Raw genomic sequence first — 16,591 nt, forward strand, 5'->3', positions numbered from 1 at the left:
ATCACCTTTCTGCACTAATTTCCCAAATCCATTGTTGTTGTTCTATGATCTTATATATATATATATAACTATGTACTATATATATATATATATATATATATATATATATAGTACATAGTTAAACATTGATGCTTAGTTTCTCTGTTCTACTTTGTTTTTAATGTACTTGTTTTTATATTTCTCTTGTTTATTGTATATTCTATGTATGTATGTACGATGGGAAGCAATGTGTAACCGGAGTTAAAATATGCACATGGCCAATAAAGCTGATTCTGAAGTTACCTTTCATCTTTTCCATATGTAATGGGTGTGGTTTGGACATGGAAAAAAAGACAACTCAATTGATTGTTTTCCAACATTTATTTACTTCTGCAGAAGACAAAATCCAACCCATTAACTGCTTTCTGATCTTTTTCTGCACCTCTGCTCCCTCAGCAATACGTCAAATGACAAAGTGTGATTTTTTACATTTAGATACATTCTTTAGATATTACAATATGTACTAAGCTCAGGATGCACATTACTAGAAAAGGGATATAAAAATTACCAGGAAAACATCTAACCTAACTCATAGCAACACATTTCCTCAAAACCATTAAAAACAATATATACAAGAGGAAAAACAGTGACACCTGGTGGGTAAAATGAAAAGGTGCGTAGCACTGGGTGACTAAACAGAGACAACAGAAACTATAACATTACACAAAGGAAAACACATACTTGCACAAGTCAATGCATAAACACATTAATTGCTTTCTGGTAATTTTCTGCAATTCTGGATCAAAACATGCAAAATAACTTTACACAAGAAGATATTTACATCAGCAAATCAGCAAAACTTGTATTTTAACGGTAAAAACACTATAAAGCTGGGTAACGTTATAATATTAACAGAAAGCAACGTGTCTTAAATGTTACACCCTTCCAATAAATCACCTTAACATGGTTTAGGGCCGTGTGTGTGACCTGTGATCTGTGTTCTCAGACCAAGAATTCACTCACCATCTGAAAAGAGTTGTGGCAGCGGGACCAAAAAAAAGGGAAAACGGGTCCCTTTCTGGAGCCAGACCTGGGAGTGGAGCTTGCTGGTGAAGGTCTGGTTTCCGGGACATGAGACATATGGTTCGACCATGAACAACCTGAAAAATCTACATTGAGCCGCCGCCCTATGGGCCCACCGCTCAAAGGGATATGCAGAGGGATGATTGGGTAAAATGGCTAAAGGGGATTCTTTCCTGTGTGAGTTTTCATGTGTACCTTTAGAGCTACGTTGCGCATAAATCTTTTATCACAAACTGAGCAGCTGAAAGGTTTCTCCCCTGTGTGGATTCTCATGTGCGTCTGTAAATTTGAAGGCCAGTTAAAAGATTCCTTACAGACAGAGCAGCTGTAAGGTTTCTCTCCTGTGTGGATTCTCATGTGTATCTTTAAATTTGAACGCATGCTAAAAGATTCCTTACAGACTGAGCAGCTGAAAGGTTTCTCTCCTGTGTGGATTTTCATGTGTATCTTTAAATTTGAAGGCCGGTTAAAAGATTTCTTACAGACTGAGCAGCTGTAAGGTTTCTCTCCTGTGTGGATTCTCATGTGTGACTTTAAAGTTGAAGAATGGATCAAAGACTTATTACAGACCGAGCAGCGGAAAGGTTTCTCTCCAGTGTGGATTCTCATGTGTCTCTTTAGCTGTGAACCACTATTAAAATCTTTCTTACAAACTGAACAGCTGTAAGGTTTCTCTCCTGTGTGGATTATCATGTGTGTCTTTAAAGTTGCACGCAGGCTAAAAGAGTTCTTACAGACTGAACAGCTGTAAGGTTTCTCTCCTGTGTGGATTCTCATGTGTCTCTTTAAATTTGAACGACAGTTAAAAGATTTCTTACAAACCGAGCAGCTGAATGGTTTCTCTCCTGTGTGGATTCTCATGTGTGTCTTCAGATCTCTGCCTCTTCTAAATATTTTCCCACACTCAGAGCAAGTAAATAGTTTCTCTCCAGCACTACATCTTGAATCACTGACATGGACTTCATCAGGTTTCAAAGAGTTTAAACCTGACTGAGGTTCTCTAGTCTCCTTCCAATCATCAGTGTCAGAACACTCATCAGTATCTGGATGTCTATCTGGACCTGAGTTCCTGCCTGGTTCTGGTCCTCCACAGTCCTCTCCATCAGCATCTGTTTCCATCTGTTCAGTTTGTCTTTGATGAAGCTGTGAGGACTGAGCTTCCTCTTCATCATCTTCACTCTTCACAGGAGTGAATGAGAACTTGACATCAGCCTCCTCCAGACCTTGAAGCTGCTCTCCCTCCTGACTGGTCCAGAGGTCCTCCTGTTCCTCTTTAATGTGTGGGGCCTCTGGGTCCTCCTGTTCCTCTTTAATGTGTGGGGGCTCTGGGTCCTCCTGTTCCTCTTTAATGTGTGGGGGCTCTGGTTCCCCATGGTCCAGACTGGAGCTCCACTCCTGCTGCTCAAGGGGAACCTCTTCTTTAACCACCAACAGCTGCTGGACGTCTGCAGGAAAACAGTAAACACACACAGAGACGTTACAAAGAAATATTAGTATTGAGCTAATAGTCTCCTGTAGATACACTTGTTTTCCTGCCATCATTCCCTCTTCCACTCCCTGTGCACAGCTACCAAACAGACATGCCGACACACATTGTAAAGACACAACGCACCAGCAGCAATGAGGTCATCAATATGAATCATTTTAGAACTCAACACGCTGCAAAATCCACGTGGTGTTATCAAAGACATACCTGCAAACTCATAAGAGGTGAAAAAGGTGACAAGTACCCGAACCCAGAACCCTGTCGGGGGGTGCGAGGGCATGCTTCCCCGAGATAATTTTATTTTAAATATGAGCTTTAAAATGTAGCATTCTGGTGTACTCTGAGAAGAAAATTAAGTGATAAGATAACATTTACTTTAGCAAAAAACAAATGTATTATTCAGTTATTAATTAGTATTTCAGCTCTAGTTGAACAGCTGACGAGTTAGCTTTTTTTTCTTCAATCAATATTATTATTATTATTATTATTATTAATAACAACCTTCATTTAGACAAGATCTATTGAGACCTAGGTCTCATTTTCAAAAGTTTTAGTCATATAAAAACAAAGATAGCAAGAGTAGCGAGAACCATCGCCTATACAAAATAAAGTGATTAGTTTTCATTGAACCCTGTTACTGTGTGGCTTAATATTAACTTCCACTGTTACTGTAAAGCTGTTAGAATTGTGGCCTATCTTACATTTGCAATTAATATGAATTCAATCCAGTTCAGTTATTTACATTAAAATGATAATCTACTCTGGCTAAAGTAGCTTATCAAGAGTAAAATAATAGCTGTAATCTATACACACCTCTGCACTAGCAACCTGCTGAAATGAAGGTACAGGCACCTGAACCCTCTCTCTCAATACTTCAGGGCCCTTAAGAGCAACTGCATGTGGGACTGTTGGGACTGGAAGTACACTGGCTGTGGTCATTACAGTGATCAGAGTCTGGCAGTGTGATGAGAGGGCATGTGAGCCCTTGTTGTTGTAGTGTATCTATCTATCTATCTATCTATCTATCTATCTATCTATCTATCTCCGCATACCCTGCCTTATCAATTTATTTAAAACACTGTGACCGCGGGAAGCTGTACTGCTCTCCCTTCACGTCTGTTTAGACCTCCACCTTTATCCGGGCCCAGCTCCACTCACATCTCAGTGGTCATAAAAGTTCTGACCACGAAATCATCTTCATTCTACTTTGAGTTAAAACAACAACAACAACAACAACAACATGCAACCAGATCCACCGGTGTTCCTCGCTTGAACCGGAAGTTGTTCTGCGTCGCCATATTGACGGCCGTTCCAACGCTCTTATTTAGAATCTCTGAGGAGCCGTGAGCGAGGACCCACGAGAACAGGCTTCCAGGAAGTGTTTTAACGGCTGACACGCCCCCTCTTTGTTCATCTGTTATGTGATTGGACGCTGTAGCCGATCGGACCGATCAGATTTTTTTTTCAACATGTAAACAGTGAAGACATAACCATAATCATATTCTGGGTTATTTAATAACCACAATTTCAAAACCTACAGACGCAAATAAGTCATGAATATGACAAAGAAATCGATCCTGTGCTCATAAAACAGGACACAGTTTGTTAAAGAGGTAACAGAGAAAACACCTCTACAGTGATGATCACTGTGTGTCTTTATTAGTTATTAGGATTATTAGTTACTATTATTAAGTACAGTGAGCATGTAAACAGACACAAACTATCAAAAGTCTCTCCAGCTGTTAAAGCCGAATGACAGCTGATCGCAGCTGATCGCAGCTGATGGCCAAAACATATTTCCTCGTTCCTCTCTCCTCGCATGGTTTCCTCCATGCATCCCTGGTGGGAAGGACAAAGACGCAAAGAAAGGACCCAAGTGAGGGAAACGGGGATGCAATTAAGAGACTTGGGATGTACCCAATGAGTGACCGCGTGAACTGACCGAACTCGACCGAACCTTTTCTCCTTGTCTCACTCCAATCTGAGAAACGCTGGCTGGCCAGTTGCCGGATCATGAACAGAATAAGTATAGTGAACCAACCTGCTCTGTGTAGCCGCAGCTGAGGGTTGAAAACAGCGTCCAGTAGTTTCCGTTGTCGCTCGTTCTCCTCTTTTAGAGCAGAACGTTCCTCCTCGTGCTCTGCTATCGTTCTTTCAAACAGACCAAATATCTCTTCAGCAGCCGCAGTTAGTCGCTGGTTGACTAAACATCTCAGCATTTGGACTTTAAACATTTTCACTAAACCACAGAAACTTCTCCTCCAGACAAACTCCGTTAAGAACGGTTTGCTCACTCAGAGCGTGTGTGTCGCATAATCACTGGAAGATTTTTTTCTGAGGTGCTTATTGAGGCTCGTGTTGATGACGTAAGTGGTGACGTTCGAAGCCTCCAGCTGCACCACGTGACTGATTCAGGAAGTGGTTCGCGGGTTTGGCGAAATATATAAATATATAATAATATATAAATATAAGGGTTAGAGTTAGTTAATATATACATATTTAATATATGTATATATATATATATATATATATATATATATATATATATATATATATATATATATATATATATATACACACAATAATATACTATGTTTTAACTATATACTGGCTTTGTGGCACTCTGAGATTCTCTGAATGAAAAGTAATTACAAATAAAATGCATTATTATTATTATTATTATTAAATATAAGGGTTAGGGTTATAGGGTTAGTTAATATATAAATATAAGTAATATTTATATATACATAATAATATGTATAATATATAAATATAAGTAATATTTATATATACATAATAATATGTATAATATATAAATATATAATATAATGTATATATATATATATATATATATATATATATATATATATATATATATATATATATATATATATATATATCATATATAAATACAAGGGTCAGGGAAGCCGTCCAACTGAAGAAAGAGGCCTTCCAGGATATGTTATCCCGGAGGACTCCTGAGGCAGTTGCAAGGTACCAACAGACTCAAAGGGCTACAGCCGCTGCCGTGAAGGAGGCAAAGCAGCGGGTGTGGGAGGAGTTCGGAGTGGCCATGGAGAAGGACTTTCGGTCGGCACCAAGGTGTTTCTGGAAAACCATCCTGAACCTCAGGAGGGGAAAACGGGGAAACATCCAAGCTGTATACAGTAAGGATGGGACTCTGTTGACTTCAACTGAGGGGGTAATCGGGCGGTGGAAGGAGCACTTTGAGGAACTCCAGAATCTGACTAATACGCCCTCTATTGTAGAGGCAGAGCTGGAGGCTGATGGGGGAGCATCATCAATTTCCCTGGTGGAAGTCACTGAGATGAGATCCGAATGAGATCCGTCCAGAAATGCTGAAGGCACTGGGTGTGGAGGGTTGGCCTCCGCCAGGGCTGCGCTTTGTCACCAATCCTGTTTGTGGTATTCATGGCCAGGATATCGAGGCGTAGTCGTGGGGAGGAGTGTTTACAGTTCGGTGGGCTGAGGATTGCATCGCTGCTTTTTGCAGATGATGTGGTCCTGATGTCTTCATCGGGCTGTGACCTCCAGCACTCACTGGATCGGTTTGCAGCCGAGTGTGAAGCGGTTGGGATAAGGATCAGCACCTCTAAATCTGAGGCCATGGTTCTCAGCAGGAAACCGGTGGATTGCCCACTCCGGGTAGGGAATGAGTCCTTACCCCAAGTGAAGGAGTTCAAGTACCTCGAGGTCTTGTTCGCGAGTGAGGGAACAATGGAACGTGAGATTGGCCGGAGAATTGGAGCAGCTGGGGCGATATTGCAGTCGCTTTACCGCACCGTTGTGACGAAAAGAGAGCTAAGCCGCAAGGCAAAGCTCTCTATCTACCGGGCAATCTTCGTTCCTACCCTCACCTGTGGTCATGTGGACTGGGTCATGACCGAAAGAATTAGATCGCGGGTACAAGCGGCCGAAATGGGTTTCCTTAGGAGGGTGGCTGGCATCTCCCTTAGAGATAGGGTGAGAAGTTCGGTCATCCGTGAGGGACTCGGAGTAGAACCGCTGCTTCTTTGCGTGGAACGGAGCCAGTTGAGGTGGTTCGGGCATCTGGTGAGGATGCCACCTGGGCGCCTCCCTAGGGAGGTGTTCCAGGCATGACCAGCTGGGAGGAGACCCCGAGGGAGGCCCAGGACCAGGTGGAGGGACTATATCTCCAATCTGGCCTGGGAGCGCCTCGGGATCCCCCAGTCAGAGCTGGGATTTGGGGTCCCCTGCTGGAGCTGTTGCCCCCGCGACCCGATCCCGGATAAGCAGACGAAGATGAGATGAGAAATACAAGGGTTAGTGTTAGATAGATAGATAGATAGATAGATAGATAGATAGATAGATAGATAGATAGATATCTTTATTCATCCCCAGGGGGAAATTTGTATGTTAGAGCAGCAAATATATACTTCAGCAAACAAAGTAACAGAGTAAATAAAAATATTAAGTCTGAAAAAGTCACAATATATACCATAGAATAACAGAGTAGAACATATTAACTATAAAATATAAGAAAAGAAAATAACAAAAATGCACAGTATATACAATGAAATATATTAGTGTTAAAAAAAACAGTAGCGCAAAGATCAACCAACAGCAAACAACAACAGTGTAGCGGTGTGTAGTTAGGTGAAGGATGATCTGGCCACAGGTGATTTATTGTACAGTCTAACAGCAGTGGGCAGGAATGTTCTCCTGTATCTGTCCTTGTGACAGCGGAGTGTGGTGGAAGAAAACTATTCGATAGTACTGAGTGATATTTATTCTCTGGCCAGAGAAGGCTTCACCGTCATACAGTCTGCAGAGGATGAGCCAAGAGTTCAGTTTGTCTCCTGCTCTTAAGCATCTCAGCACACAGTAGGGGGGAACCTCAGGTATTTACATTCATGCTGTTACTGTCACTTATCCAGTCAAGCTCACTACTCCTCTGTCCTGATTCTCCTGGACTTGTCTGCGGCGTTTGACACTGTGAACCATCAAATCCTCCTCTCATCCCTCGAGGGGATGGGCGTCTCAGGCTCTGCACTCTCCCTGTTTGTATCCTACCTGACGGGTCGATCCTACCAGGTGACCTGGAGGGGGGCCGTGTCGGAACCACGCATGCTGACTACAGGGGTTCCGCAAGGGTCAGTCCTGGGCCCCCTTCTCTTCTCGCTCTACACAACATCTCTGGGTTTTGTTATTCGCTCGCATGACTTCTCCTACCATTGTTATGCCGATGACACCCAGCTGGTCTTGTCATTTCCCCCCTGTGACACCCAAGTGCACATCGCTGCGTGTTTGGCTGACATCTCGAAGTGGATGGCGAAACACCACCTCAAGCTCAACCTAGACAAAACTGAGCTACTGTTCCTCCCGGGGAAGGGTTGCCCGCACCGGGACCTGTCCATCACCATTGATGATACCGTGGTGACGCCAACTCGGACTGCGAGGAACCTGGGTGTGACCCTGGATGACCAACTGTCATTCTCTGCAAACATTTCATCCGTTACACGCTCCTGCAGATTCCTGCTCTACAACATCAGGAGGATTCGTCCCTTCCTGACTGACGAGACGGCGCAGGTTCTCATCCAGGCTCTTGTCATCTCCCGCCTGGACTACTGCAACTCTCTACTCGCCGGAGCCCCGGCGTCGGCCATCAGACCTCTGGAGCTTGTCCAGAAAGCCGCAGCTCGCCTGGTGTTCAATCGCCCCAAGTTCTCCCACACAACTTCCTTTCTCCGTTATCTACACTGGCTACCTGTAAGAGCTCATCCAGTTTAAGACTCTGGTGCTAGCCTACAGGGCAGTGAAAGGAACAGCTCCTTCCTATCTCCAGGGCACGGTCAAGCCTTACACCCCCGCCCGACCACTTCGCTCTGCTGCCTCGGGGCGATCGGTCGCCCCGTCGCTCAGAGGTCCTGGCAGCCGATCGACCCGGTCACGGCTGTTTTCTGTCCTGGCCCCACAGCGGTGGAATGAACTTCCCACTGACGTCAGGACAGCGGAGTCGCTGCCCATCTTTCATCAGGCTGAAAACCCACCTCTTCAGGAAGTGCTACCCTGAGCCTTCCACTTAGCACTTATTGTTTTCATACTAGCTTGTTGCACTTATTGTATTCGTATTACTTATAGCACTAACTGTTTTTCTTGTTTCTGTACTTTGGCTCTGAGTTATGCTCTGCTTCATGCTCTTAGATGCTTGTTTGGAAAAGGAAATGTACTTATGACTTCTGGTGACTAGTAGTTCTTTTGATTACCAATGTTGAATACACTTATTGTAAGTCGCTTTGGATAAAAGCGTCTGCTAAATGACTGGAATGTAATGTAATGTAATGTACATTAAATACAATTGATCAACAGTTTCAAGCTCCCCATTGCCCCCCCCCCCCAATCACCCCCTTCCTCTTTTGAGCCTCGTCACACAAAGAGATCACTCTTTATTACCCTTGTTTATCTCTGAGACTCTTCACACCTCAACGTTCTCTGGTTAAACTGCAACCCCCATTTGGTTGCTCCCTCTAATCAAAGCAAAAGGCAGGGCCAGACACCACGTCATCATGTTCTCATGAGAATCTGATACAGCACAAAGAGGTGTAAAATGTTCTAAAACATTTATACTGCACTAATTGTATTTAAGTTCTTTAATTTGGTGATACATGTTTTGGAAAAACATCTAATAATGAATCGGGAGAAGAGAGTTTTGTTCACAAATTAAAAGAAAATAATGAAGTCTTCAAATGATTCAAAGTTGTCTTTATTTCACTTGCAAGGGAAAGATGCACCACAGCCGCCTCAGTTAGTGTCTGTGGTGAAAAGTTCAAGTCGTACAAGATACCAAACCATTTTATGCACACATGAGTTCACGCCTTGGGATGAACAGACAGGGAGTAGATGTTCTCGTACCCTGGCTATCGCTCTTATCTAAACACATGACAGGTGCATTAACTGGGAGTCAGTGATGGTTCAACCCAGTAACTGCCTTCTGATCTTTTTCTGCACCTCTGCTCCCTCAGCAATAAGTCAAATGACAATGTGTGAATTTTTACATTTAGATACGTTCTTTTGATATTACAGTATGAACTAAGCTCAGGATGCACATTACTAGAAAAGGAATATTAAAATTACCAGGAAAACATCTAACCTAAATCATAACAACACATTTCCTCAAAACCATTAAAAGCAATATATACAAGAGGAAAAACAGTGACACCTGGTGGGTAAAGTGAAAAGGTGCGTAGGACTGGGTGACTAAACAGAGACAACAGAAACTATAACATCACACAAAGGAAAACACATACTTGCCAAAGTCAATGCATAAACACATTAATTGTCTTCTGGTATATTTCTGCAATTCTGGATCCAAACATGCAAAATAACTTTACACAAGAAGATATTTACATCAGCAAAACTTGTATTTTAATGGTAAAAACACTATAAAGCTGGGTAACGTTATAATAACAGATAGCAACGTGTCTTAAATGTTACACCCTTCCAATAAATCACCTTAACATGGTTTAGGGCCGTGTGTGTGACCTGTGATCTGTGTTCTCAGAACAAGAATTCACTCACCATCTGAAAAGAGTTGTGGCAGCTGGGCCGAAAAAAGGGAAACAGGGGCTCCTTTCTGGAGCCAGACCTGGGAGTGGAGCTTGATGGTGAAGGTTTCCGGGACATGAGAAATATGGTTCGACCATGAACAACCCGAAAAATCTACATTGAGCCGCCACCCTATGGGCCCACCGCTCAAAGGGATATGCAGAGGGGTGATTGGGTAAAATGGCTAAAGGGGATTCTTTCCTGTGTGAGTTTTCATGTGTACCTTTACAGCTAAGTTGCGCGTAAATCTTTTATCACAAACTGAGCAGCTGAAAGGTTTCTCCCCTGTGTGGATTCTCATGTGTCTCTTAAAAGTTGAAGGCCAGTTAAAATATTCCTTACAGACTGAGCAGCTGAAAGGTTTCTCTCCTGTGTGGATTCTCATGTGTTTCTTTAAAGTTGCACCCAGGTTAAAAGATTTCTTACAGACTGAGCAGCTGTAAGGTTTCTCTCCTGTGTGGATTCTCATGTGTGTCTTTAAATTTGAACACAGGCTGAAAGATTTCTTACAGACTGAGCAGCTGAAAGGTTTCTCTCCTGTGTGGATTCTCATGTGTGACTTTAAATGTGAACACTGGTTAAAATCTTTCTTACAAACAGAGCAGCTGAAAGGTTTCTCTCCTGTATGGATTCTCATGTGTCTCTTCAGATCTCCACTTGTGCCAGTTGTTTTCCCACACTCAGAGCATGTAAATAGTTTCTCAGCAGCACTACATCTTGAATCACTGACATGGACTTCATCAGGTTTCAAAGAGTTTAAACCTGACTGAGGTTCTCTGGTCTCCTTCCAATCATTACTGTCATCAGTGTCAAAAGACTCTCCAGTCTTCTCATCAGTATCTGGTTCTGGATGTCTATCTGGATCTGAGTTCCTGTCTGGTTCTGGTCCTCCACAGTCCTCCCCATCAGCATCTGTTTCCATCTGTTCAGTTTGTCTTTGATGAAGATGTGAGGACTCAGCTTCCTCTTCATCATCTTCTTCACTCTTCACAGGAGTGAATGAGAACTTGACATCAGCCTCCTCCAGACCTTGAAGCTGCTCTCCCTCCTGACTGGTCCAGAGTTCCTCCTGTTCCTCTTTAATGTGTGGGGGCTCAGGGTCCTCCTGTTCCTCTTTAATGTGTGGGGGCTCTGGTTCCTCCTGGTCCAGACTGGAGCTCCACTCCTGCTGCTCAGGGGGAACCTCTTCTTTAATCACAAACAGCTGCTGGACGTCTGCAGGAAAACAGTAAACACACACAGAGACGTTACAAAGAAATATTAGTATTGAACTAATAGTCTCCTGTAGATACACTTGTTTTCCTGCCATCATTCCCTCTTACACTCCCTGTGCACAGCTACCAAACAGACATGCCGACACAAATTGTAAAGACACAACGCACCAGCAGCAATGAGGTCATCAATAGTTTACGTGGCAAAAAAGTGTTGCACTACCCAACATTGTTAAGAAGTATTCAAAGAACATGCATCCTCCATAAAGTCCGGCTGAGATTTGATCATGTGGGCAGTTATAGTTGACTAATGTACGCTGCACCCCCTTTCCAGTGTATCAATGGACTGAGGTCAAGTCAGCAGACACTCAGATCTCCGTGGTCAACTCAGCAGACACTTAACTTTAGTGGTCCTATATGCTGAAATTCACAATAAACGCATTCAAACGGCACAGATCGGGAGCGAGCGAAGGACTTTGCAAAGTTAGTGGAAAGATTAACGTGAGACAACTTCTGGTTTTCTACAGATTTGTTGGCAAAAATGATTTGCCTACAAAGTATACATATTGCAGAATGGAAATAAGATTAAATTAATTCTATTCACATAAGTATGAAACATGTTACCTGCATCTCGTGAGTTAAAGGGAAAATACACCTAAATTGTTATTGAAGTGTCTTTATTCTTTGATTTGCGGGTTGCTGGACAGATATTAAAATTAATAATACCTGACTGACAGTAAATTGAGATATTTTCCGACGCAAAAACTCTGAAATGAATTTGTATCTTCAAACGGCAAATTTCTGAAATTTTTAAGGTGCTATAAAAATGTTTTTCTCAATAATTCCCCACAATGACTAATGCATACTATATGTTCAGGACAAAAATGGCTAATATCACAATATTTGAGGTGCTGCAAAAATATTTTCCTCAATTCCATACAATGACTGATGTATATGTAATCAAGGCATCGTTGACTCCACCCATACAGAAAAGCAGACATTTTGACTGTACCAATTAAGAGATATTTCAAAGTAAATGTCATACATTTGTACATAGAAAATATCTAATTGAATATATGAAGTGTTATAAAAAGTATTTCATCAATAATTCCAAAGAATGACTGATATATGTGTTGAAGACATCATTGACTCCACTCATACTGAAAATCAGACATTTTTAATGTACCAATTAGGATATATTTCAAAGTAAAAGTCATACATTTCTACTGACAAATTATCTAAAAAAGGAATATTTTAAGTGTAATAAAAAAAATGTCTCAATAATCCCAGACAATGAGTGATATATGTGTTGAGGACATTGTTGACTCCACCTATACTGAAAATCAGAAATTTATACTGTACAAATTAGGACATATTTCAAAGTAAAAGTCATACATTTCTACTGACAAAATATCAAATAAACTGAATATTTGAAGTGTTATAAAAAGTTTTTCCTCAATAATTCAAAACAATGAGTGATGTATATGTGTTAAAGACATCTCTGACTCCACCCATGCAAAAAATGTAACAATTTTACTGTACCAATTAAGAGATATTTCATTGTAAAAGTAAAACATTTGAACCAAGAAAACGTCTAATAACTGAATATTTGAGGTGCTATAAAAATATGTTTCTCATTAATTCCAGACAATGACTGATTTATATGTGTTCAAGACATCTTTGACAACAACCATGCTGAAAATCAGACATTTTTACTGTACCAATTAGGAAATATTTCAAAGTAAAAGTCATACATTTCTACCGACAAAATATTTCCTATATTGACACTTCACGCACAATTTAGGTGTATTTTCCCTTTTACTCACGAGATGCAGGTAACATGTTTCATACTTAATGTGAATATAATTAATTTAATCTTATTTCCATTATGCAATATTTATACTTTGTTTCAAGTATACAACAAAGTATCCAACATTCAGACGAAACATCTTATTTTGAAAACCAGATATTCGTCTGATGAAAACCGGATGTTGTCTCACGTTAATCTTTCCGCTACCATTACAAAGTCCTTCGCTCACTCTCGATCTGTGCCGTTTGAATGCGTTTACCGTAAATTTCAGCATGGAGGCGCACTAAAAATTAAATGTCTGCTGAGTTGACCACGGATATCGGAGTGTCTGCTGACTTGACCTCAGTTAAACGTTATCAGCCGGTGTGCGAGATTAACTGGCGTTTGGATTAACTGGTTTACGTTCGAGTGCGTCAGGCAGATGTGTCATGAAAATATTATTTGTTGTCTGGTGACATAAAAATAGTAGAAAATGGACCCGACAGGAGTCGAACCTCTGATTGTGACCGACCCACAAACTTTAAGTGTCACCTGAACTCCCACTGAGCCACAGAGGAAAGAGAACGATGCACTCTACTCATCGAGTAAAATTCATAGTCATATTATCAGCACTCATCATCATGAACTGTGCATCCTTCTGTCACATGAACGTTAAGTGCACGTAGCTCACCATAGGGACATGTTGTCTATGCAATTAGGTATTTGATGTCGGTGGGTCTAAATGATGCAAGAAGAAAAGACAGCCAGTAGACTATATGGTAGATATATTAATATTTTGCAAGAATACAATATCATATACCTAATCTGCTCAAATTATGAATTTATTATTGTGAAGCATTTACTAATATGAATTTTACTCGATGAGTAGATTGCATCGTTCTCTTTCCTCTGTGGCTCAGTGGGAGTTCAGGTGACACTTAAAGTTCGTGGGTCGGTCAAGATCGGAGGTTCGACTCCTGTCGGGTCCATTTTCTACTATTTTAATGTCACCAGACAACAAATAATATTTTCGTAATGAAGATGAATAATTTGGTCGTGGTAATTCTGTCGAAATACTAAATGTATGCTCCAACCAGCCTCCCCTTGGTAATGTGTCAACAGACACACAAACCCCTGCGTGTAGTTATTAAATGTCGGACCCTCACAGTAACACGACGAGAGTTAACAGTAATGTCTGATGTGGATGAATGTGTGCTGCACGGTGTAGAGCTTCGTTAACAGAAGATGAACGTCCGTAGTCTTTAATATAAAACATAAGCGATGTGAGACAACCTACAGAAGTAGAATCACAAGTTGATCAGTGTGGATCACAGCTGACAGTCATCTGTACGCGGTGTTTGAGCTCAGTGTGTTTCACTCACAGGCTGTATGGATGCAGCTCTATCGGTCTCAGATCGACTCCACATCACATTAATAACGATGTGTGATACAAATATAAGACGGACAACAGAGCGTTTCTTAAAGGATTTATTGCCGTAAGTATTTTGAACAGGCATCGACACCTACCACCAACGGTCTCCTTCACTCTGGTCCTCGTTAAGTGTCCTCGGAATCTCAACTACAGCTTCACGAACGAGTAGTAGATGTTCCAGCAAACCGTTCCGTTCATATTCTTTCAAAAGATACCGTAGAAACTATGTGAAAGAGAGAGGAGAGGCGATCGACATGTTTATTTCATGTTTATTCGACGTGGGTCCTGAAAGGCCACTCCATGACACATCTGCCTGACGCACTCGAACGTAAACCAGTTAATCCAAACACCAGTTAATCTCGCACACCGGAGCTATGAACAGAAGAAGTACAGTGAACCAACCTGCTCTGTGTAACCGCAGCTGAGGGTTGAAAACAGCGTCCAGTAGTTTCCATTGTCGCTCGTTCTCCTCTTTTAGAGCAGAACGTTCCTCCTCGTGCTCTGCCATCGTTCTTTCAAACAGACCAAATATCTCTTCAGCAGCCGCAGTTAGTCGCTGGTTGACTAAACATCTCAGCATTTGGACTTTAAACATTTTCACTGAACCACAGAAACTTCTCCTCCAGACAAACTCCGTTAAGAACGGTTTGCTCACTCTGAGCTGCGTTGTGTTGCTAGGTTATGTTCGGGTCCGTCTACTTCCTGCTAGCATGCTAACTTCATTAGCTCCGTAGGACACCAGGAGACAATCCACCAACGACACAAACGTTCTCTCCAAAAACACCGTTTACTGTCCATTAAACTCTGATAGTGAAGGTTTCCATTGTTTCTTCCGTATCGACAATTGGAAGCGTGTGTCGCGTAATCAGGAAGAATTTTGAGGCGCGTATCAAGGCTCGTGTTGATGACATAGTTGTGACATTCAAAGCCTCGCCTGTCGGCCGTACCACGTGACTGATTCAGGAAGTGGTTCGCGGGTTTGGATGGATGGATGGATAGATAGATAGATAGACAGACAGACAGACAGACAGACAGACAGACAGACAGATAGATAGATAGATAGAAACTTTATTGATCCCGTGAGGGATAATTATTTAGTTGCAAGCAGCAATAGGATACAGAAAAAAATGCACATTTCAATACACAATATATACAATTATAAGAACAGAGTAAATATGTTATATTAAAAAAATGCACACTATATACACAATGAATAGAATAACAGAATAATATTAAATCAACTAAATAAACAGTAGTGCAAAGGTTTAACCAACAGTGAATGATTTGGCCCGAGGTGATTTGTTATAGAGTCTTATAGCGGTAGGCAGGAATGTTCTCCTGTACCTGTCCTTGTGACAGCGGAGCTGGATCATTCTGTTGGAGAAAGTGCTCCGCTGTCCCTGCAGTAGGTGGTGGAGAGGGTGGTCCTGGTTATCCAATATGGATATAGTTTCTTCAGTGTCCTCCTCTCCACCACCTGTTCCAGACTGTCCAGTTTGCAGCCGATGATGGAGCCGGCCTTCTTAACCAGTGTATTAAGTCTGTTGGTGTCACCGGCTCCGATGCTGCTCCCCCAGCAGACTACAGCAAAGTGAAGTGCACTGGCCACAACAGACTGGTAGAACATCTCCAACATCTTACTGCACACGTTGAAGGATCCAAGTTTCCTCAAGAAAAAGAGTCGACTCATCCCCTTCTTGTACACAGCGTTGATGTTGGCCTTCCAGCTCAGTCTGTTGTCGATGGAGACACCCAGGGACTTGTACTCCTTCACCATGTCCACGTCCTCTCCCAGAACTCTCAGCGGCTGTGGAGCCGTCGTCCTCCTTCCGAAGTCGACCACCATCTCTCTGGTCTTGGCCACGTTCAGAAGCAGGTGATTTCTACCGGCCCACTCCACAAATATAATATATATAATATATAAATAATAAGGGTTAGTTAATATTTAAATATACAATATATATATATTTAATATCTAAATATATATAATATATATGTAAAGGTTAGGGTTAGTTAATATATAA

General features: G+C 41.7%; 1 protein-coding gene across 2 annotated transcripts; it reads right to left on the minus strand.

The window, feature by feature from the left end:
* Nucleotides 1-391: 391 nt before the first annotated feature.
* Nucleotides 392-15,058, minus strand: LOC137885313 (zinc finger and SCAN domain-containing protein 2-like). Of its 2 annotated transcripts, XR_011104797.1 has the most exons (3): nt 14,970-15,058; nt 14,663-14,790; nt 11,260-11,350 (listed from the first exon to the last, which is right to left on the minus strand). XR_011104797.1 is itself a non-coding variant. In XM_068727531.1 (2 exons), exons 1-2 carry the CDS (start codon nt 4,780-4,782, stop codon nt 1,219-1,221), a joined length of 1,482 nt encoding a protein of 493 aa, XP_068583632.1. In that variant the 5' UTR covers nt 4,783-4,826; the 3' UTR covers nt 392-1,218. The 2 variants fall into 2 exon arrangements, 1 of the variants encoding a protein (XP_068583632.1); XM_068727531.1 differs by lacking the exons at nt 11,260-11,350; nt 14,663-14,790; nt 14,970-15,058 and adding exons at nt 392-2,507; nt 4,590-4,826.
* Nucleotides 15,059-16,591: the final 1,533 nt, after the last annotated feature.

Source organism: Cebidichthys violaceus, unplaced genomic scaffold (assembly GCF_023349555.1).
Source record: "Cebidichthys violaceus isolate CVI_PGR_0920_01 unplaced genomic scaffold, fCebVio1.0.p SCAF_4, whole genome shotgun sequence".
NCBI lineage: Eukaryota > Metazoa > Chordata > Actinopteri > Perciformes > Stichaeidae > Cebidichthys > Cebidichthys violaceus.